General features: G+C 40.8%; 1 protein-coding gene across 1 annotated transcript in view; it reads right to left on the minus strand.

Moving 5' to 3' along the window:
• Positions 1–22,307, minus strand: part of fstl5 (follistatin-like 5) — a 208,602-nt gene that overhangs the window by 19,571 nt on the left and 166,724 nt on the right. Inside the window, exons 11-12 of the mRNA XM_061047595.1 lie at positions 3,718–3,744; positions 3,193–3,311 (exon numbers count right to left, since the gene is read on the minus strand). Of these exons, the coding sequence (XP_060903578.1) occupies positions 3,193–3,311; positions 3,718–3,744 (146 nt within the window). The remainder of the gene's footprint in view (positions 1–3,192; positions 3,312–3,717; positions 3,745–22,307) is intronic.

The raw sequence follows: 22,307 nt of genomic DNA on the forward strand, positions 1-22,307 counted from the left end.
ATTATTTTTTTAAATGAACACAAATTATTCTGTATTGTGATTCCCCCCCCTTGAAAATAAGGAGCCCTATGGTCATAGTAAATTGCAAGCACATCTTCTCATCTGAGCTGCAGACGGAGGCCCAAAAAAAAGACACTTCCTGACTTTTCTGCATCTGGATACAACAGCTTTTTTTTTTTCTGTTTTACAGTCAAACACTCTATATGGTAGTTCAGCAAAATGGATTGGCTATAAAATTACCATAAACCAATCAATCAAGGCATCCTCTGCGATGGAGAAAACATGCAGGGATTGGCCTCAAGTGTTCACACGGTGATACCCCCCCTAGTGACAGTGCTGGAGCTGGCATCACAGCATTGCACAGCAGTGATTGATATCCTAATACACACACAGCTCTCAGAGGAACACTTGGCTGATTGTTGTGCATTCATAGCATCGCTTCATGTGTAACAGCCATCCAATAAGCACGGGGCTCACAGATGAAGAGTAGAGTAGGGCGACACATGTAAAGCTAACAGGTAGAAATCAGCGACAGGCTTTGAATGTTTTGCTGCTAGGGAGCTTCGGTGATAAACGGTGATCTGAGGGGGATGAGGATGGGGGGGGGGAGGAGGGTGGACGTTAAGGGTCCGCTGAGAGGTCAAACCTCTGCTGCTGCATTTGGTCTGTCAGTGAACTCAATTAAAGGGAGTGATCCAACACTGTGAGGTGGCCATGAGTCCACCCGGTGTGTGTTATATCTCCAACTCTGCAGAGCGTCTAAGAGCGTTTAAGCATCTCTTTAAGGCATCGTTTTAGAAGAGCGCACAACTCCACTGTTTTGTTTTAGCCTGACAGTGATGACATTTCCATTGTTAGCAGGCAATGTTTTTTACAATACAAAAAAGAGAGAAGAAGTTCAGATTAAGCCACCGTACAGCCAGATATTTCCCCCAGGAGTCAGTGAGAAAACCAAAGACGGAGCTAAAAGAGGAGTGGATATTGGACCAAGAATAATAATGCAGACATAAACACGACTCCGAGTGAATGCTAATGTCCCTGCGTAGGCTGAATGTTTAAAAAGGCGACTGCTATACAAACACGTCTGCCATAACACTTTGGTAATGTGATATGTCTTTGTGTGTCTCGCCTTATACGTCAACCATTTCAGGACTAAAAAACAAACAGACAGATAAAGTGATGCAGATTGTAAGAGCAGCTCTCGTTGGCCTATTACATACTTCATCGTCTTTTCATAGTATTGTTTACAGTTTTCAAGTCGTCCATTCCTTTATTTTACTTTTCTTTTTTTTCCGATGCAATGAAACTCATAACTATAACAACAGCATTGTATGTTTTTTCAAATCTATAAAACCTTAATTTAACTTAAACAGTAAAATTGAATTGAGCTTCTTTATCGCTTTTCTAGTCTTCTGACTCGTGTTGTAGTACTCAAAATCGGTCTGGGTGTCAAGACCGGTCTAGAGACCACTTTCTGAAGGTCTTTTTGAAGGTCTCGGTCTCACCTCGTGATCAAAATCATTTTTACTTGGCCTTGTCTCGGTCTCAGACTGGGTGGACTATATCAAGACCGGTCAAGACCACCACTGATGGGCTATTTTCCACGTTATAACTGTGATTAGAAGGAAAAGGCCTCGTTCTAAAACCTTCCCGGTGTTACGGTCTAAGTGAGTGACACACCCGCTGTAGACAAGATGATGATTTTTTTTATAGATATTTATGGTCTTGGTCTTAACTCGGTCTCGGAGCACTCCGGTCTCGGGTATGTCTTGGTCTCGGTAAGTGTGATCTTGACTACAACACTACTTCTGACTACTCAAAAGTGCTTTTACATCGCAGGTCACACCTACACATTCACACACTGATGGTAGAAGCTGCTTTGTAAAGTGACCATCAGTGTTAACTAATCACATTCATACACATTCATACACCACCGCCGAAGCAGAGGGAGCAACTTGGGGTTAAGCGTCTTGCCCAAGGACACAACCTTGTGATCGAGAGACGACGACTCTACTTCAAACATTCAATAAAACTGTCCATATTACATGAATAGCAAATATTCACCATGATAGGTTGTTTTATATACACACCTCAAATACCCTTGGATTTTACTAAAAAAAAATATACCACCAACGTCTCTGCACAAGTACCTCACATGAACTGTTCTCATAGATTTGACAAAGAATATAAAAAGAAAACAGAAACGTTTTTCCTTTTGGATCAGGCACAATCACAATGAATGACTTCACCATGAATCATGTAGTTGTTCCAGGTAGGACATAAAAAATCAGGGTGCAAATCATATCCATGCATGGTGGCATGCTCGTTAGAGGCTTTGTGTGAATTTACAAGTGTGACAGCAAATCCCCTTCTTGAGCACGACAGTGAAGCTGCTTGGCTGCATGTGAATAAGACTCCCGGCCAAATCCCAGCACAAACTTTATTGACTGCTAATGATTGATTGGAGTAGCTGTTACTAGGTCAGCCAACAGGACGCGTCAAGTGCTGTTTGTCAGGCCTGGTGAATAATAAATGACATGCGTCACACGCTACCACATTATTCTATTTAGAAACTCTAACACCCCTCGTATTAACCCACGGGAGTTCACCCTGCAAACTTTGAATCATAAATGTTTTAGTGTTTACTGCTTTGGGCTTGAAAATGTACAGCTCATGATTAATGGCACACGGTCAAACAGTCACTTTAAGCACATTAGAAATCATGTCAAACAACAACATGGCAATGAAACAATGACAAAAGGAGACGTTTTTATCAGAAAGCACACTGACTGTTTGGAGAAGGAAGGATGCTGGCTAAGTTTGCAGAGACAGTCGGAGGACCAAATGGACGCATTTAAAGGAGATCTATTCTGCTGGTCCATATTTAAAGACATACATATAATGTTGTGGTGATGGATGTCCGTTGTTGTTGCTAGTTCTGCTTTATCTCCTTGTTAATTGTTTAGCACCAATACACCAAGTCAAATTCCTTGTATGTGTAAATGTACTTGGCAATAAACCCCCGATTCTGATTCTGATTCTGATTCTGATAAACCTTGGCAACGTTTATCAAAACACAAGATACACAGTTGTTGGTGTAATCTGTCGACCTATCAGAGCAAAGCATGGAGCAAAGTTGTAGGACACGCCCAAGTAAAAGCTGCTGAATTTTTTGCTCCCAAAAAAACTCACCTGCAAGGCCAGCAGCTTCTCACTGGGCTTAATGTGTCGCTGTATCTCGCACGCCACAGGCTGGATGACTTTAATACCGTCGTCATAGAACACGTAGAACATGTTGCCGATGCCAAGACCTGGAGAGAGAGAGAGCGAGAGAGGGAGAGAGAGAGAGAGATAGAGAGAGATAGAGAGAGGGAGAGAGAAAGAGAGAGAGAAAAAGAGAGAGAGCGAGAGAGAGAGAGCGAGAGAGAGAGAGAAAGCGAGATAGAGAGAGAGAGAGAGAAAGCGAGATAGAGAGAGAGAGAGACAGAGAGAGAAAGAGAGAGAGAGAGAGCAGCTTCAGTGTGCATCCATAAAAATAGCTCATGGGACCGCAGTGTGGATATTTTGCAACAGGAAATAAGCCTACAACACAGCTATCTGCTTTGAAAGCATCAAATCATTTAATCCCTCTCATCACAGTTCAGTAACCCTATTACACAAATTCAATTAACTCAGTTTAATGAACGCCATAGTGAGGCAGAAGCAGTCTAGACGTACCTTCTTCTCGCCACAGAATGTTTGCCACTGCGAGGGAGAAAAAAAGAGGAAAGCAGGGTTAGAAATCAATGGAGGAATCAATAGAGTCCCTTTGTGAGCGTTAACACCCAAACACTAACTCCTATCGAGGCGAAGAGGAAAGCAGGCCGCATGAAAGTTTTATGGAAACCGTCTCTCTCCCCGACACCTAGTGCAACAAATAATCGATGGAGACCCTCTGCTTTGGAAATAATTTGATACCAAACACTGGAGAGTGCAGTGAAGTCGACATACTACAGTTACACAGTTTAAAATCTTACACAGTCAGATTATCATGCATCAATATGAGTTTTTATGGATAAGCCGTCTTAGACACCCATGAGCAGTCCGCAGGTTTCAGGCTCGGAAAATAATCACAAGTCATTGGGGAGGGGGATTAGCGTGCGCCTGCAAAAGCAGTTTTTGGGGATTTCTATAACAGGTAATTTCTCATTAAATTCAGTTGAAGGTGTCTAATGATGTGAAATGTTGAATGAAAAGCAAATAACACCCTGAGTGATTTTAATAGCCGACCTGAATTACAGACCAGCTGCTGGCTCTCTGGGCAGTCTTAAGATAAAGGATGCTATTACTTAGAATTACATGACTCAAGAGTGATGGGGTGAGGAGCAAAATCTAAAGCTATTATAAAGTTATTTTCCATGCAAATATAAGAGCAGATTCTCCTTTTGTCATATTTATTCTGAGATCCTGCTGTAGCACTACTATCCTCTCACGGCGCCGTTTTTTATTTGTGACCTTCTTCTCTCATTGTTCATCCGTCCCCGGGTCTTCCCTCGGCTTCCACCCCATCTTCCATTTCCCAGGCATTTTCAGTCTACAAACCAATCTCCGAGCCAATTCACATCCGATTCTAATCTCGCCCTCTATTGCGATGCTCATTCCTGCAGCCTCTTGCTTTCGGGTGGACAGACGCAGGGAAAAACAAAAGGAGAGAGGGGTGGGGGGGGGGGGGGGGGGGGGGGGGGGGAGAGACAAAGCCGACAGGACACTGCTGTGCCGTTAGTCAGCCTTAATCTTTCAAAAGTGCTTTGTCAAGGGTTTCCTGTGCAGCCTTGCATACATTTGGCTCATTAAAAGTTACACAAAAGGAGTTTATAGATAGAGGGACAAGGAGGGAAGGCAGGACAGATTAAAAAAAAAAAGAAAAAAAAAGAGGAAAACAATACAATTTATTTGAGTTGTGCCTAAAATGGAAAAAAAAGGAGAAAATGGAAAAGAAGAACAGAGATGAGATCTTGTGTGCCCCGGTCTTTTCCAATAGCCCACAGTATTGGTGCTATTTATCACTTGGCAGAAAGACTGTGGCTGCTCAGAGCATACAAGGGGCCCATACATCAACTTCATCATCCATATAAGAAAACAAGCTCGCTGCCACTGTAGGCGGTGAGTTCACTCTTTTCTGCTGGTAATAACTGTGTTTCCACTGGGCTCCAAACATCGAGAGCAACATGCTCGCCAGCCAGCCAGCCTGGACTCCGCAGTTCCTACCCGTCAGCAAGGTTACATAAATTCAATTTGTTTACAAGAACAAGCTAGTGCGACAGTAGACCAAACATGCCTGTAGTGTTTACCGTAGTGATATTACAGAAGACAGCAGATGTATGAAATAGGTTGAGTAATTGGTTCACAGAAGATGGAAATACAAAGTGTAACTCAGGATGACAGCCTTTGGGGTTGCAAGGTTTTGCATCCCTCGAGAGTTTAACCCTGAAATGTCTTGGACCTTGAGCCTTGCTTTAACTGCAAGAAACTTTAATAACGACAAACTGCAAGTGTGGTGATAATCAGAGGGATGGTTCACTGCTGTAGGCCAGAAACGAGCAGAGCAGATATCCAACTTAAAGCAAATAAAACTCACTTTTTTCTTCATCTGCGTTCATAAAAAACATGCAGTATATCTCTTTCATGCAGCGATGGATAACATGCAGAGCTGTTACACAACAGAACCATTTTCTGTAGCTGCACTAAACAGATTCTGATGCACCTGCCATAAGTCACTCACAGAACACACAGTTCCTAAACCAGGCTGCCTCAGAACCTCTGTTTTTGGGTCCAGAGCCAGTAACCATGACAATAGGTTGGTAGAAACGTGTCCTCATCAATCTGACCCTCTCATAGTGTCTGTAATTATCTTATTCCAAGCATTCCCCTCTTCAATACTTACCTACTCTAAAAGCTTGAGCGTTGGGTCAAATGTTTGTATCTTTGTATCTTGTCTTAATTAAATATGTTTGCAAATGGAGCCGCTGTGACGCAAGACACATTTCAGACCGTGTCTGACAATAAGGTTCTATCAGTCAATCAATCAATCAATCAATCAATCAATCAATCAATCAACCAACCAACCAACCAACCAATCAATCAATCAATCAATCAGCCCACAGGTACACACTTAATGTGAAGTTGCCTAGCTGAGTTTCTGAACCCTAAAATATAAATCTAAAGGATGGTTGTTTTTTATAAAGTTTGATTGTATTAGAAACAAAGTTGTGTGAGTCTTTGAAGGATAAAGAAACAATGTTTGAAAATCCTATCCAAAGACTGAAACAATACCCTAATACTTGCTACATTCACAGATTTCTCAAACAACCGAGTCAGAATCTCGACAGTTTTGATGGAGTTTGCAGCTGGCGTGTTGATCACAGGGACGCCCACCAGAGCTGTTGTCCATGAATTGAATGTTCATTTTCCTACTATTATTATTCTACTGATAACTTGGCGGCACATCTGAAGAACATATTGTAACCGCCGGCTTGAAACAATCTGGCTTAAACATGTTTACCAATAAAGTTTAAGAGAGAAAAGATTGCCCTTTTTATAGAAAAACTTCCATAGTTTATTTGAACGTCGTAAAAGATGAAGCGCTGTATTGTTCTTTTAGTTTGGTATGAAATCACTGGGTTTATTCTTTTGCATGTTTTACTGAATGTAAAAATGACGATGGATAGAGCTGAGAAAAGTTTTCACAGGTCATTTGAGAAGTCTAATTGGAAGAGGCCTTCGCTTGGCGGTAACATGACTTATCAAGAGTTTAAGTCCATACTGATCAAAAATATCAGTCATAGTTTCAGTGCTTTGTGCTCTCCACTCGGCTTCTTGGCTCAGCGCACTGCACGCAGTCATGATTCACTTGGCGATCAAATCCCACTTCTGACGGAGCAAAAAAAAAGTCTCTGGGCTTTTTTATTTTACCCATCAATTCTTCAGCCAGAGGTTTCTTTTTTTTCAAACAGCTTTTAGCTAGTCTCTGCTGCATATATTTGAGGGCGCTTAAAGATTGAGGGCTGACTCCAACAGTGAGTCCCTGCAGTACTATTTACAGTCAGGTAGAGTGAGGAAGTCTTCAAAAAATAGCAGGACTGACTGCACTAGAATTAGAGCTGGAAGCCTGGCGGAGGACTGAAGGCTGTATCATCTCTTTAAGAGGGAAAGGCATTTGAAAGACTTAATCCTTGGAGAAAAATCCAGGAGAGTTTAAAAAAATAAAAATAAAATACATGTTACTGACGAGAAGCTGAAGTGTCGAGGATGACAAATGAAATTCTCTCTCTAAGTGCTTGTGCTCAGTGCAAACAAAAACAGACAGGAGGAGATAAATAACTATTTTTACAATGAATATGACGCACCATCATGGGAAAGGTTGGGTTTTTATGCTTATAGGACTCGTTAAAGGCTTCATATGTGATTTTTTGATCTAGCAGATGTCGCCCTTGAGCACCAGCATGAAACCAAAACAACTCGCGCTGCATTGTTGTGTTAGCATGCTAATGCTAGTGATCTTTATTATGCTCGTATCTTCACACTGCATGTAAATTTACCTGAAATGAGCGTGATCTAGAAACACAGTTAAGCAGTGAGTACAGTATGTTATTCTTCTTTTCTCTTGTCCCTCAATTAAACAACTTTTATATGCGAGGGGAGGAGTCAGCCGGCCGTCCTGGCGATGTAAACAAATTGAAGATAGGACTCTGAAAACTCTGAAAACATCACAGACAGTGGGACTCGGGTGTTACACCCATTGTAGACAGTCATGACTCACAGAGTTATTTTCAGAGGATATACTTGATTTATATTATATTTAAGTGTAAAGAATTGCATATAAAGACTTTAATGTTTGGTGAATTCACTCAGGATAATGCAAACTGTATGACCTTTAAATAAGTTCAGTGTTATTCATCATATTTCTTGTATTACTGTAATTAGTCAGTCACTTATCAGGGTTAAAATTGTGTCCTTTGTGTTGTCTCTGCTCTTACACATTGATAACTTATTTAAAAAGACGGCTTCTCTCTTCATAACTATGATTATTTCATCACCCTTTTCACAGAGAGCATCATAGGAAATATTCATAAGCTGTCATGTTGTAACCAGGGCTTAAAGGCGTTTAAACTTTCCACTGGATTTACAATATTCATTTCAGAAAAGCTCGAGCATGAAACTCAGTCGACAGGCAGTAGGCTGCTGACACTGTGGGTAGCGTCACTGCCTGGTTTGAGCCCCTTGTTGCTGACAGCGTGTCCAACTCTGTGTGAAGGCCCGCTGTGATGGGGAGGGACCGCTGATGGAAAAACATGGACGCGGCTCCTTTTGGCACGTATAGTTGGTCCTCTCCATTCAGAGGATATGGAGCAGACAGCACGGCCGACCCGCGCGGAATAAAAACAGCTTTGTGAAGTCTTTGGTATGGAGCGGAGGTTCACAGTCGTTTGCCGTCCAGGCCCCGAGAGATTGCAGGGCTTTGTTCCAACCAATCACTTCAGTGGCAGATTTCACTGATTAGATCTTCCTCTCCGCCTGAATCTCTGAAATCAACAACGCCGTGTTTGATTGGAACAAAGGCATACCAACTGCGACACATCAAAAAAATGTTTATACACGCTGTACAGAGTGTGGACTAAAGATAGTGGGTTGTACAGGAGATTGCAGAATATAGAGAGCAGATAGCAGAGTCTATAAAATTGAGATAATAAAATGGGTAATAAAAAAAATATATTAGGATGAAATGCCAGGATTTGTCATTGAAGGAGTGGAGAAGGTTACTCATAAATTACAGGAATTATTAGCAAAGTTTGGAGACTTACACACTATATTAGTCTTAAGAAGTCATTCAGTGTCATGTGTAAATGTTTCCGAAGAGGAAAGAACCCTTCCAGGAGGATAAAATAAGCCAACACTGTTTCCTTCTTTGAGGAAATGTCGCTATGTTTGGCTCAACAGTGTGGTTCTGGACGTAAAAGTCCCATTCATGTTCTCCATAGTGGATTTTATCATTAGTCGTAACGTCGTAACCATCCAAGGTAGACTGACCATGAACTAACTGAGTGTGAAACGATGGTTTATGTTCCTGTAGGAGACACAAGTTTGTATGATATCAACCTGTTTTTGAGAAAAAACATGGGTTGTTCTCGATATTGGGGAAAAAAACTACCATAACCACGATCATAGAGTGTCACAGCAACGTCTCTGATTGGGGGAGCTCCCTGTTACCATGGCAATGAATGCTGCCCCTCTGCGCCATATGCAAACGGATAGTTTCGCTAGCAAGCTAGCTGGGTAGTTAGCTAACGCGTTATGTACTAATGACCTTGTTATGCCGCAGTGAATGTAGTTTATATATTCAACAACACAAAATACAAGATAGTACAACACTTGTATCAACATTTGAAACACTATAACAAAAAGAAGAAGCCATAGCATTCCCAATGGATTGTCGACTCTGAAAAGTGATGTACAGAGTCTTGTACCTTATCGGTTTTCTCTGTCTTTCAATGTCACTCTGGTGCTGAATCAAATGTTTTATAGTCACAGGATTCCCCAGTTTTGGGGAAGCTGGTTTGCTTGGTTCCAAGCTTCAATCTCTTGATATAAGGATTTTGTGAAAAGAAGATTTGAAAGGGGAAATTTACTTCCTGAAGCAAAGCTGCCGAAAAAGTGGGTCGTCACTGTTGAGCTCTATAGAAACAAAAAACAACCACCTGGTCTTAATCTATGATCAAGTAACTTAAAATAAAATATCTGTAAAACAGTGTTTGTTTGGGGGGAAATGAAGTATCTCCTATATTTGCACATTTGTTCACAGAAGTAGGTTTTAAAAGTCTGACTCACAGCTTACTGTCCAACATTTAAACCCACTCCCCACTACAGCTCCAAGACGTTCTGTTCCCGCTGAGGTATGTAAAGGTCATGCATCACTTTCAGTGAGTCATGAAGTATCGAGTGAATATGAAGTTAAGAGTACATGCTGGAGTCCTGAGTGGGATATGAAGCGGGGAGATACACACACTCCTCGACCTGATATACATCACTATAAAAAGAAGCATACAGTGACTGTTTATGATTGTGTTGCTTATTAACCTAATTTGCAAAACAGTTAAGGAGCGATTTGTAACTCGCACACCTAGTGTTTACCAAATTTAAGAAGTAAAACTTAAATAAAAATAAGAAAAAGGATTTTTTTTATTTTCATTGTCAGAGAATGAAAATAATCCAACTTTTTTCCTGAATTTACTTTAATTTAATTCTTTAGTTTCTTGATACGTATTGTGAGTTGACTGTGTTCTTATAAGGTCTGTCTCTGCCTTCCTTCTTTGGTACAGTAGCTGCAGCAATGTGCATCCAATAACAAACTTCATTATTTAAGTTGAATTAACCTCAGCGAACGAGTCAGCTACTGGCCCGTTAAAATGTTTCAGGGAACCTGAGTGCCAAGCTAATTAACAATATCAACCTCCTAAAACAAAGCTAATAGGATTCGGGGAAGTTTGCAGCGCTTATACTGCTTATTAACAACGTTTAAATATCCGGGCACAAGGGGTCAAGGGGTCAAGGGTAACTGCTACGGTACACTGACCACGAATAAAACACTCCTGCTGTAGCCACTTTGTGTCCTCTGTGCTCACAGCCTTTCTAATGAGGACTTAGTGAGAATACAGTGGCAACACTGTGAAACTAAGGTCTTAGGTTACATTCAAAAGAAACTCAAACTGCGAGGTCCGTCAGCGCCACGTTTTTTCTCCGTCAGATGGTGCGCAGCAACAAAGAGAAAAAACATACTAACATGTAGCTTTGTCTATCTGAGGATGATTTGGTGTTCATTCGGTGCCTGTTTTGACGTAATGTTGATAAAGTGATGAAAAATACGATCGTGAGTCCGTATATATGTGTTTTATTTTTAAATTAAGTGGACGCTCTGTGTGTTTCCTTGTCTGACTTCCTGTCCGGGGATGTCATATTCTGTCCACCCAATCACTTTAAACAACAGCGGCAAAGGGTTCACGGTGGTCTGATGCAGAGGTCTCGAGTGTTTACTGGAAATTTTGGCGGGCGCAAATATTCAGAGTCAGCTGGATAAAACCCACAAACACTCTGAGGAAAACCCACCGGTAACACTTTATATTAAGGTGCTTGTAATAAGCATTAATAACAGGTATTAGGTCACTCATAAGTCACTTATAAGACCTTTTTAGATTCTTATTAACAGAAATAAGACTATATATGTGTTAATATAGGCATAATTAACACATTTGTTATGTCTTATTAGACACTTATAGGTTCTTATTAGAAACTTATTAACACTTTATATAGGTCATAAACATTAATAAGATGTTTATTAACATTAATAAGACTAATTAAACTATAAATACATTTATAATTGGCTTGTAAGATATTAATTAACACAAAGAAACATGTTTATAGACCACTTATTATAAGATCATAAGATGTTTATTAACACTGATAAGACTTTATTAGGTTCATATTAATGCCTTATGAATACATAAATAAATACTTTATTATGGACTAATTAACAGTTAATAATGCTCCTCTGCAGGTACTGGATCTAAAGTGGGAACACTAATAAAGATTAATAAATACTTTATTATTTATTATGCACTTTTAACAGCTCAGTGGGAACAGGTTACCAATCCGCCAATGTATAATGTTTGAGATGATGACATATGTACAAGAGGTATATGCTCAGGCCGAGTCGGGCTAGTAGGGGACTTGGGACTGGGAGGGGGAGGGGGGACATTTGTGCTTTGGCATGGTATGGGGCAACTGGGTGTCAGTGTGCATGTGCTGTAAGAATAAATCTATAATAATTATGTCTTTATTTGGTCCAGAAGGGCTCTTCAGTTAAAGGGGCCAAAGGGGCATCAGCTTGAGCCTGTATATGCACTGTGGGGTACTCAGCAGGTCCCTGATATGAGGCCTGAGCATAATGTAGAGACATTAAGTGGAGAGACGAATGCCACAAACGCTCGTTCTGAGCCTCGCAGATCCTCTGACATTGCAAAAATAATTGGCACGTTGTGAAGGGCAGATATTTATGCCAGTTTAGCGGCAGACTGTGCAGAGATGGATGGTGCACTGCCTGCTGGTGACAGACTCGGTTAAAGAGATCTCAGAATAGTGACTGCTCAGGTTTTTTCACAAACAACAAAGCGCTCGGGTAAATCTGAGAGAAAAAACAATTCACTTTGGTACGTCGTCTGAGGAGAAGAGGTTTTGTGACCTTCAAGCCCCTCGGTGGTGAATTCATCTGACGGAGATGGTTCATGCCTGGCTCATAAAATCATGTTTTTCAGTTCATCTCTCTGCTTAATACCTTATTCAGCCCTTTGACAACTGGCTTAGTTAGTTATTCAGCTCCGTCTCTCTCGTAGTTGAGTGTCTGAATGAGGAGCCCGAGGCAGGTCATAAACACAATGCTTTCACAGAATGAGATCATTACTTTCCACAAAGTCAGATATCGCAAACATTTCCAAGTATAATCATGACGCTTCACTTAAATCCGGGGGTCTGTTACAGATCAATGGGATTAGATCAAGGGGTAGTCTGGCACCACAACATGCCCACCAGCGTGTCAACTTCCGCGGGATCAGACAGCGCAGGGATCTCGTGGTTGAAAGCGTCCTTGATGCTGATACTTAAAGGCAAAAGCCGTCCTTTTTTTAATAGCGTCCGTATCTCTTCCCTGAGCCTGGAGAACATTAGGTCAGTCCTTGAGAACATTGTTTGCTTATGGCAAAAGAATCAGAAAGAGGGATACTTGAAAACAAAATAGGAAAATAAAATAGAAAGTATTATGTTGAAAATGAACCGACGGACTGAAGTAGATAAGTTTTTGGGAGGTAGTTAAGATGTTCAGGAGTTCGTTTTTAAGATGCTCAAATGTGTGTATTATATGAGACGTGGTTAAGTTGAACTGTGTTTAGGTTTGATCTGGTTAGGGTCAGATCTTCAACGATAACGTCACTTCCTGTAGTCTCTCCTTTAAAGCCAGGATGCTACACCAGATGCTGATCCATAGATGGGAAATGATCGGGCCAATCACTTTTGAGAGCCTCTCTGTACAAACCTGATGTCACCAGACTCAGTGTACGAGGCAGAAAAACTCAATCAGGCACTGATTCATGTGGATCAGTTTATCTTGTCTCACTTCACCAGCTCATTTTAAGAAGGCTAATGAGTAAACTGTTGTTTTGGACCAAGCATCAACCTCTGGTGTTTTTGAAGACAATTCAGAAGTGCAAAAAACTGCAGTTCTTCGAGTGTCCACTTAATGCTGGCTCCAAGAGCACAGGAAGTCACATACACACCAAACTCAAAAAAGCCGTTTTTGTTTACGGCCTGGTACAAAAACGATATTGGTCTGTAATCGTCCTCATGGGCACACACTGTACGGTGGGTGAATTCTTAAAAAATAATGTTTTGATTCTATGAACAAAACGTGTTATCCAGTTAGGCGCGTATTTGACCTGATTGACAAGTGGGCGCGATGTTACAGTTTGTCAAGAGGCTTAAAACCCGCTTCAGTTCCAGCTCTCAGTCTGTCGTTAAGTTGACTGAAAGTTAGACTGAGACAGCATTTCCAACATGGCGGCTGCTGTAGATGAGCCTCCAGAGCCCCCTGCAGGAACAGATGGGTGACGTCACTCAGGCTTCATCCATTGGTTTAGCAGAAGAAATATGCTAACTCACCCTGCTGGAGATAACACTCTCACTATACAGTATCCCTTACACACACATAACTTGTTGAATGTACAAAATCAATAAACACATTTACAGAAGAAACTGTGCAAAGTAAAATGTGTAAATACAAAAGTCTAAATTTCATGGAGCCTTGTAAGTATTTATTTTAATACAGACCCAGAAGTTTAAAATGTTCATTCAAAAAAATTTAAAAATTGTTGAAAAACTTTTTTTTTTACTACGACTGTTGCGGTGGAGCGGCTGTATTGGCACTGTTTGCAAAAAAAAAATGTGAGAAGATAGCATCATTATATGAACATTACTTCAGACAGAATTCCTTATCTGTACTCGGCAGAGGAGAGGGGGGGGATATGAACTCACTGAGTGCATGTCAGTAACTTCTTCATCTTAACTCACAATCGCTCTTCCTGCCGTTTGACAGTTAGTGCCGGGAGAGGAAGTCGAGTTCACCTGGGCCAGGCTTTGTACTCCAAGCAGGTGAAAAAACTCTTAGATGCGAGGTTTCATGTACTAGCGAGGGGGCTAACCAGGGAATGCGTTTTCTTTCAGTGTAGTGAAATCTCACCCCGAGCTGGACCTTATTCAGAAGCAGCAACTTTATTTGAACTATGAGAAGCTCCATGAAATGAATCCTTCCTCTCTGAAGAACTTAACTATACTTTTTACAAAGCTGTTTGAAAAACCTATTTCTCTATTAATACACGGCTAACCATTTGTCATTCTCCAGGAGAGGTCTAGCTGGGGAAATCAGGTTTGCGTAATTCCGTTTCCCTGATTACATAAACCGGGCTTCTTGTAAACACAGTGAGTGAAATGATGTTTATGGTAATGAGACGGGCAGGAATGATAACCAGACCTGGTGAAGTCTGGCCATTCCTGCTTAACTGCTGATGTGTCTGGCTCTGACAGTGAAAAGCATTACGAATACATAAGTTGATTCTAATGTGATTTAAAGTGCTTCGGCCCAGTTTGGTGTGTGCTTCTCCACAGAGGTTTCACAGATGCAGGTTTTTCCTCTGCCTCATTACGGCTGCATGCCATTTACAAGAAGGTGGCTGATGACGGTTAAAGACTGGTGTTGTAGAAGGATGTAGACAAAAATAAGGGCTGAGCTGGAATATCAATCGACTTCAAAGTTTCATAGTCAAGAGAAAAATAAGTGGATGTGAAGATTTTCCAATTCTTTGTTTGTATTGATCTGTTTTTTTGTATGAGAATGAATAAATAGCATTTGATGGAGCTTTGAGAAAACCTGCAGAGATTGATTGATAGCTGACCTGGAGCATGATCAGTCTTCTACCTTCTGGTCAGGTCACCCTGACAAAGACGGTACGTGCAAAGAAATACAAAATTTGGTTTTCCACTGAGGGATAAAGGACAACATTTTGTTATAATCCTACTGTAATAGTTCATCATGTTTTTCAAAATACTAAGGCAGATACACTTTCTGTAATGTTTCATTTCTCCTTTTTATTCCAACTTTTTTTAAAGGTTTATTTTTGGGCTTTTTATTCCTTTATTGTAGAGACAGGACAGTGGATAGAGTCTGAAATCAAGGACAGAGAGAGAGTGGGGAATGACATGAGGGAAAGAAGCCACAGGTTGGATTTGAACCTGGGCCGCCTGCTTCTAGGACTACAGCTTCTCTACATTGGGCGTGCAATCCTACACATGGCAGAACAGCGAACAATGGAGGGTGGGTGTGCTGAGGGACACGAGGTATGGCCACAGAAAACATTTGTTTTATAGTCTTAAAGACGGCTGCTAAAAAGCAAATTAGAAACATCTAGAAAGCTGTATGCATGGCATCTACTTTTTTATTTACTTATGAGGAAATGTTTCTTGCATGTGTCCCTGTTAAAGAAACGGATAAATACAAAAATGTTCAACCAACATAGGAACATCAAGTCTTGGGAAGATATGCAAAAATTAATTCATGTGATTTTCTTAGAAAATAAGATGCTGGTAGTCTTCCAGCATCTCATGTGATAATGATAGTGCGTGTGTGTATGTGTGTGTGTGTGTGTGTGTGTGTGTGTGTGTGTGGTAACTGCATATGGGAGCAACTTAACCCGTCTTGCAAGATCATGTTTGCACTGAGCTTAATGTGACATGCTGATTCTCTGGGTTTATTCAATTATTCATGTTTTTGTAAAAGCAGCTTCTTCCGTAACATAATATTTACTGACAAAGAGTCACTCAGGTCAGAGAAGCTGCCGTGTTCAAAGACCCTTTGTGCTGATCGAGTTTGCTGTGATAACAACGAAAATCGCAATTAACACAAGCAGCTCAGACTCTCCTCGTTTTTTCTGCTCTGGCCTTAAACCGCCTGATGTACTGACCGCAGCTGGCAAGCTTCCTAGAAAATATCACCCAGCCGCCCTTTTACTGGAGAAACCAATAAAAATATCTGTCCATCTCCGCTGGCTAATCAAATGCTAAGATAATGCAAATGACAAGACAGGGTCAGCACTGAAACCTGGAGCCTTCTCCCAGATTTAATAATCTTTGTGTGTGTGTTTGTTTCACCTTCTTATGAGAGCAGCTGCACGGCCAGAATCAAGGCTGCTCTCTCATATTAGTTTTTCTCCTCAGCTTTATATCATCCTTCATAAAGTATATGAAAAAGTATTCTAAATATGAGATTTTTCTCCCCCACTTTGACTCATTATATGATCAAAGTCTTTATATGTGATTTTTCACACTTAAATGTAATATAAATCAAGTATCTCCTCTGAAAATAACTCTGTGAGTCATGACTGTCTACAATGGGTGTAACACCCGAGTCCCACTGTCTGTGATGTTTTCAGAGTTTTCAGAGTCCTATCTTCAGTTTGTTTACATCGCCCGGACGGCCGGCTGACTCCTCCCCTCGTGTATAAAAGTTGTTTAATTGAGGGACTAGAGAAAAGAAGAATAGCATACTGTACTCACTGCTTAACTGTGTTTCTAGATCACGCTCATTTCAGGTAAATTTACATGCAGTGTGAAGATACGAGCATAATAAAGATTGCTAGCATTAGCATGCTAACACAACAATGCAGCGCAAGTTGTTTTGGTTTCATGCTGGTGTTCAAGGGCGACATCTACTGGATCAAAAAATCTCATATAAAGCATTTAAACATATATTTATATCAAAATAATTATATTTGCAGGTGTCGCCATTACATACTCTGAAAAACAGTTTTTTTTTTTAAACACTTTTGAGCATTTTCAAAAATATTTTTTGCATTTCAATCAGATGAAAAACTTGAATTGAACGATAAAAAAAGACTAATTTCATAATGACTTGAGACATTAATGATTTTTCTGATCTATCATACCCACTTTCACATTTAATGGTGTCAGTCTGGGACACCTATTGAGTAGCGTTGTGAGATGTGAAGCTCAAAAACTTCTTATTTATCTGATACTGGCGTCAGTAAAATATCTCATTTCAGCCTCTGACTCAAACAGTTCATTCTAGCTGCTGTCTCTTTAAGGCCCGCCTCCTCACATGCACACTTTTCTCTGATTGGCCAGCTCTGTTTGAAGCCACAGGGAAATTTGAGTCTGCATCCAGATGGGCGTGTCCTACAACTCCATGCTTTGCTCTGATACGTGACATTATATGTATGTATTTAAATACAGATCAGCATAATAGATCTCCTTTAAGTTTCTTTATATCTGTGCAGTCGTCTTTATCAGTCACATCTCTATTTTCTCACATGGACGCACACAGTCGTCGGCTGTAAAGTACTTTCTGATGGACCTGCATTAAAAGCACTTTAGACTACTGAAGCAGGAATAGAAATAGACTTGACCTTTTGCGACTTTTCAACTAATTACAAATCTGATATTGCTCTTTCTGTCTCATTATTCTCCAGACCTCTTTTGGTTTCTAAATGAAGGACACAGAGGTGATTTACCTTCTGAATACTTGAAAACATGGAACACAAGGTATATGTTTCATCGCTTCTTTATCATCCTGATGTTTAAAATAATTACCGGAACAGGCAAAGTGAGAATCTGGAAATATGTCAAGACATACCTCAAGCAGAAGTATGAGCACGGCTGGAGATGCTAGTTATAACGGATTCAACGGCAATTAGCGATCTTTCTCACCTGAAAAAATAAACCTCAAACGAACCGTCCTCTTTCTAAACCTTTGATATGGAAGATTTCAGAGCAAAATGAGACAACTAATAGATTTCCAAAGGGGCTGAATCACCTGTGATCAAAACCAACAGCTGCATCAGTACCATAAAAAAACTTCATCATCATCTCCTTCTTTTTTTTTTTTAATCCAGGAGAAACAGCCCGGACAACTCAGGGCAACACATGCTGCAGGAAGAAAGAGAAACCAGCAGCGATCAAGCTGAAACTAATTAACGACTGAGCCCTGATAACTGTGTATGACAAATATAAAAACTTTTAAAAGGCAATAAAGCGTATAGATGATTAAAATAACTGTTTAACAGGTAATTAACTATACATGAGCAATTTCACTGTTAAAATCCACCAGATGCGTGTGTGGTCCGTCTCCCGACACCACGGCAGCAGAGCTGGTCTTCACTTTAGTCAATGTGTGTGTTTCCACTTGCTCCGCTGTGCTGCGTCTCTGCAGTCCAGAGCCCAAAGCAGTCGATATGCTAGGCTTTTCATTTTGCGGCGCATCATTTAACCACAGAGCAGATCGAGAGTCACAGGAAACGTCCGGTTAATTTTCATAATAAAACTCTCCATTTTGACGGTTCAGAACAATGGCCTCATGTGTGTTTGTTGTCGTGTTTTTATACAGTTTTATATCACATGCAGCGTCTTATCTTGCGCTGTCTGCTTGGTTTTGCGACTCCAGCTGTCCAGCGGTGCTGCTCTGTGCTGCTCTGTGTGCACGGAGATGTACTAGAGCAGAGCTGACACATAATGCATGCATATCTGGTGGAAGTTCTGGGTTACAGTTATTGTGATATTTGGGTTACTCACTACTTGTATGAGGAAAGAGTTTCCAAATGAGGCAGTTTTTCATGCCGCAAAAAAAGTCCAGCTCCCTGGATATGAACTAGTTTACCTTTCTGTCTCATACATCATAAATGAAAAGGAATATTCTACTTTCTTCACTGTCAGAAAAATCCCATAAAAAGGATTAAAACATAAGCAAGACATACCTCATTCCTCAAGCCACAGATCTCCATTGTTGTTTAAAAACACACTCAAAGAAACATCACTCAACCTCAGGACTGAACTGGGTTACATGTTTCTGAATTAGTGAGACTTAGGGGCTGTAGGTGGATTTAAACTGGATTATATTGTAACTGCAGGTGCACCAAATCCTCAGCTGCAAAAAAAGTCCCACACAAACAAACACAAACTATACAGAACTGAGAGTGTTAAGAGAAGGATAAGAGTACCTCTTACTGTAGGGCAACATGTGATCCTCTGTGTGAATTTACTCTCCAGCTGATTTACGTTTTAGACATTTTTTCAACAGTAATATTATTATATATTTGTACCTGACTATCACTTGAAAAATCGATTATCTTGTATTGAAGCATTGCTTTGTTTTAAAGATTTATTTTGATAGGACAGTGAATAGAGTAGGAAACCGGGGAGAGAGAGAGAGAGAGAGAGAGACAGTGGGGAATGACATGTTGGAAAGGATCCACAGATCGGACTCCAACGCCGGGCGGTCCACTTAGAGGACAGTATCCACTGCACATGGGGCTCAGCCAAACCGCTAGGCCATCTGTGCCATGTTTAGGGACGCTTTAATGGCTGAAACTTTGTATTCATTGCTCACAGCCTTAAAAAAAAAAAAAAAAAAACTTGTGTTGCCCATGTTTGTCTCAGTCTTCTCATGGGACTTTATTCAATGCCTCTAAAATGAATAAAAACCACCCTCATCGTTCAAGAGCTTTCTGGGACGGTCTGACATGAGTTTGAAATAATTAGGTTCAATGATGTAATTTATGAAAACACGATACAACATATTTACATGTGGAAACGGTAAATCCACTTTTTTTACACCGCAGTTCACATTCACACACTGATGGTAGAGTCTGCTATGTAAAGTGTCCATCAGTATTAACTCATCCATTCACACGTCGCAGACAAAGCAGAGGGAGCAACTTAGTGTGTCTTGCCAAAGGACACACTAAGTTGCAGGTCATGTGGCTGCAGGAGCTGGGGATTGAACCCCCCAACCTTCCTGTTGAGGATGACTGACTCTACCAGCCACAGCCGCCGTTCATAGGAAAGAACCATAACATTTGTAAGTTCCCATAAAGTGTCAAGTACCCCTCCTGACCTCTATGTTTGGTCTGGACGTTTATTTTTAGCAGCAGAGGTGAAGCTCTCAGCGGTTGAAGGCTGAAGTGACCATCAGCCCCGAGCTCGCAGCGAGAGAGACTCTCTCCATGGAAAAACAGACACTGAGCTCATACTTAACTTCTTTGTGAATGAAGGTTTCATTCTCAAGGGAAATCAGAGGAGTGGGTCATGTACATTGATGCCACACACTGTAGTAGAGTGTGTTTTGATTCTGTCTACTTTCCATAATGTAGTAGTGTAGCCATGTCCGGCTGTCTGCTCACGTCCCTTTGAACTCCTCTCCTGAGGGGCCGCTCGCTCTCCGCTACATTCAAGTCCCCGTAGCATTTTAGCCCGACGTAGACCTTGAAAAGCTTCAAAGCCCACGAGTGACTTCTGACCTCGCTGAGCTCGCTCCTCCTGAAGCGTGACAGGCCGCGAGGAGGAGGAGGAGGAGGAGGCGTCGCAATGATGGGACGGCATCTAAACGTGTGTCAGAGGTATGTGACGGTGTGACCGGACTGTAAAGTTCTTCAACGTGTTGTTTGGAAAACGTTATTAACCACAACAAACTTAAACCCCCCGAAGACACATTCTGACATTTGTGGAGAAGGTCAGAGTTAATTACCGCGCAAGACTCCGTGCACAGAGAGGGAACAAGACGAGATTGTTTGTGTTGAAAAAATAATGCCAAATTTGAATAAGGTTACATGTGTCACTGCACTAATGCGACATATTGGCAGTGGACGTCTGAGGCCAAATATCACCTTGATCAATTCATATCCCCCTCCACAAAATACTGATGTGATGCATGGCGGGGGATGGAAATGTCAGACGATGAGGTTGATTTACCGACTGACAAGAAAATAACAACAACGGCATAACAGAAAGACTTGACTTCTAGTGATGAAAGATACGACAGAAAAATCAAAGTACTTGGTCTTTTTCGATTCTTGTTTTCAAAATCCAAAACACAAAAACGACACTTCAAATCCATTATTACCCCTTTACCTTTTTTGAAGATTATTTGCTTTTTAATATAGATGGAAATGGAAGAAAAATGTGCTGTTTGCGACAAAAAAAAGTGTTACCTGCAACTAGTTTAACGTATTTGCAGCATTTCTTCAATTTGCATGAATATTTGGTGATCAGTTAAAGTCCCTGACCGTTGAAGATTAAAGCCGACATTGGAGGGTTTTTTAACTATTTATTTGAAATGTCATTAAAGGCTTTATATGCGATTTTTGGATCCAGCAGATGTCGTCCTTGAGCACCAGCATGAAACCAAAACAACTCGTGCTGCATTGTTGTGTTAGCATGCTAATGCTAGCGATCGTTATTATGCTCGTATCTTCACACTGCATGTAAATTTACCTGAAATGAGCGTGATCTAGAAACACAGTTAAGCAGTGAGTACAGTATGTTATTCTTCTTTTCTCTAGTCCCTCAATTAAACAACTTTTATACACGAGGGGAGGAGTCAGCCGGCCGGCCGGGCGATGTAAACAAGCTGAAGATAGGACTCTGAAAACTCTGAAAACATCACAGACAGTGGGACTCGAGTGTTACACCCATTGTAGACAGTCATGACTCACAGAGTTATTTTCAGAGGATATACTTGATTTCTATGATATTTAAGTGTGAAAAATCACATAAAGTAAAAATGTTTAAAATGAAATATCAACTGAAAAGCAACAGCTAAATGTATTTCAAAATAAAGCTGCAACTAACAACTATTGTCAAATGCACAACACCTTCATTGCACCTTGAATTATTCAAAATGACTCAAACTCAAAATATGCTAATTTAAATCTTAAGCTTTGGACAAAACTTGTGTTTACATAACATGATAACTTTGCTTTAATGTGTAGCCTGGTTACCATGGTGATATGATGAGAGATTGCTCCACTGTTTAGTGGTGGGAGGGGAGGATGAAAAAGGGAACGAAGCAGAAAAAGAGAAAAATGATGAGAGAAGTGAGAAGTGGGGGAAATGTTTTAAGGTGAGCGACCGAGAATTTAATGTTAACATCTGACTGTTGATTGAACATCACCGTTGATTCTTGAAAGAGAGACGTCCAACGTGTCATCTCTTTTAATGCTCGCACTTCACCGACATGCTGCTGTGATAAGCACGGTCCAAACACATCTCACAATCTGTCTCTTTGCAGCGTCTACGGTGAAACTCTCCCTCACATCAGAAGTTTAAGGACATGATGGTGCTGCGTTTTGTCTGTCTGTCACTTCTCGATATATTTTGCATGTGCA

This window comes from Labrus mixtus, chromosome 10 (genome assembly GCF_963584025.1).
Source record: "Labrus mixtus chromosome 10, fLabMix1.1, whole genome shotgun sequence".
In the NCBI taxonomy this organism is placed as follows: Eukaryota; Metazoa; Chordata; class Actinopteri; order Labriformes; family Labridae; genus Labrus; species Labrus mixtus.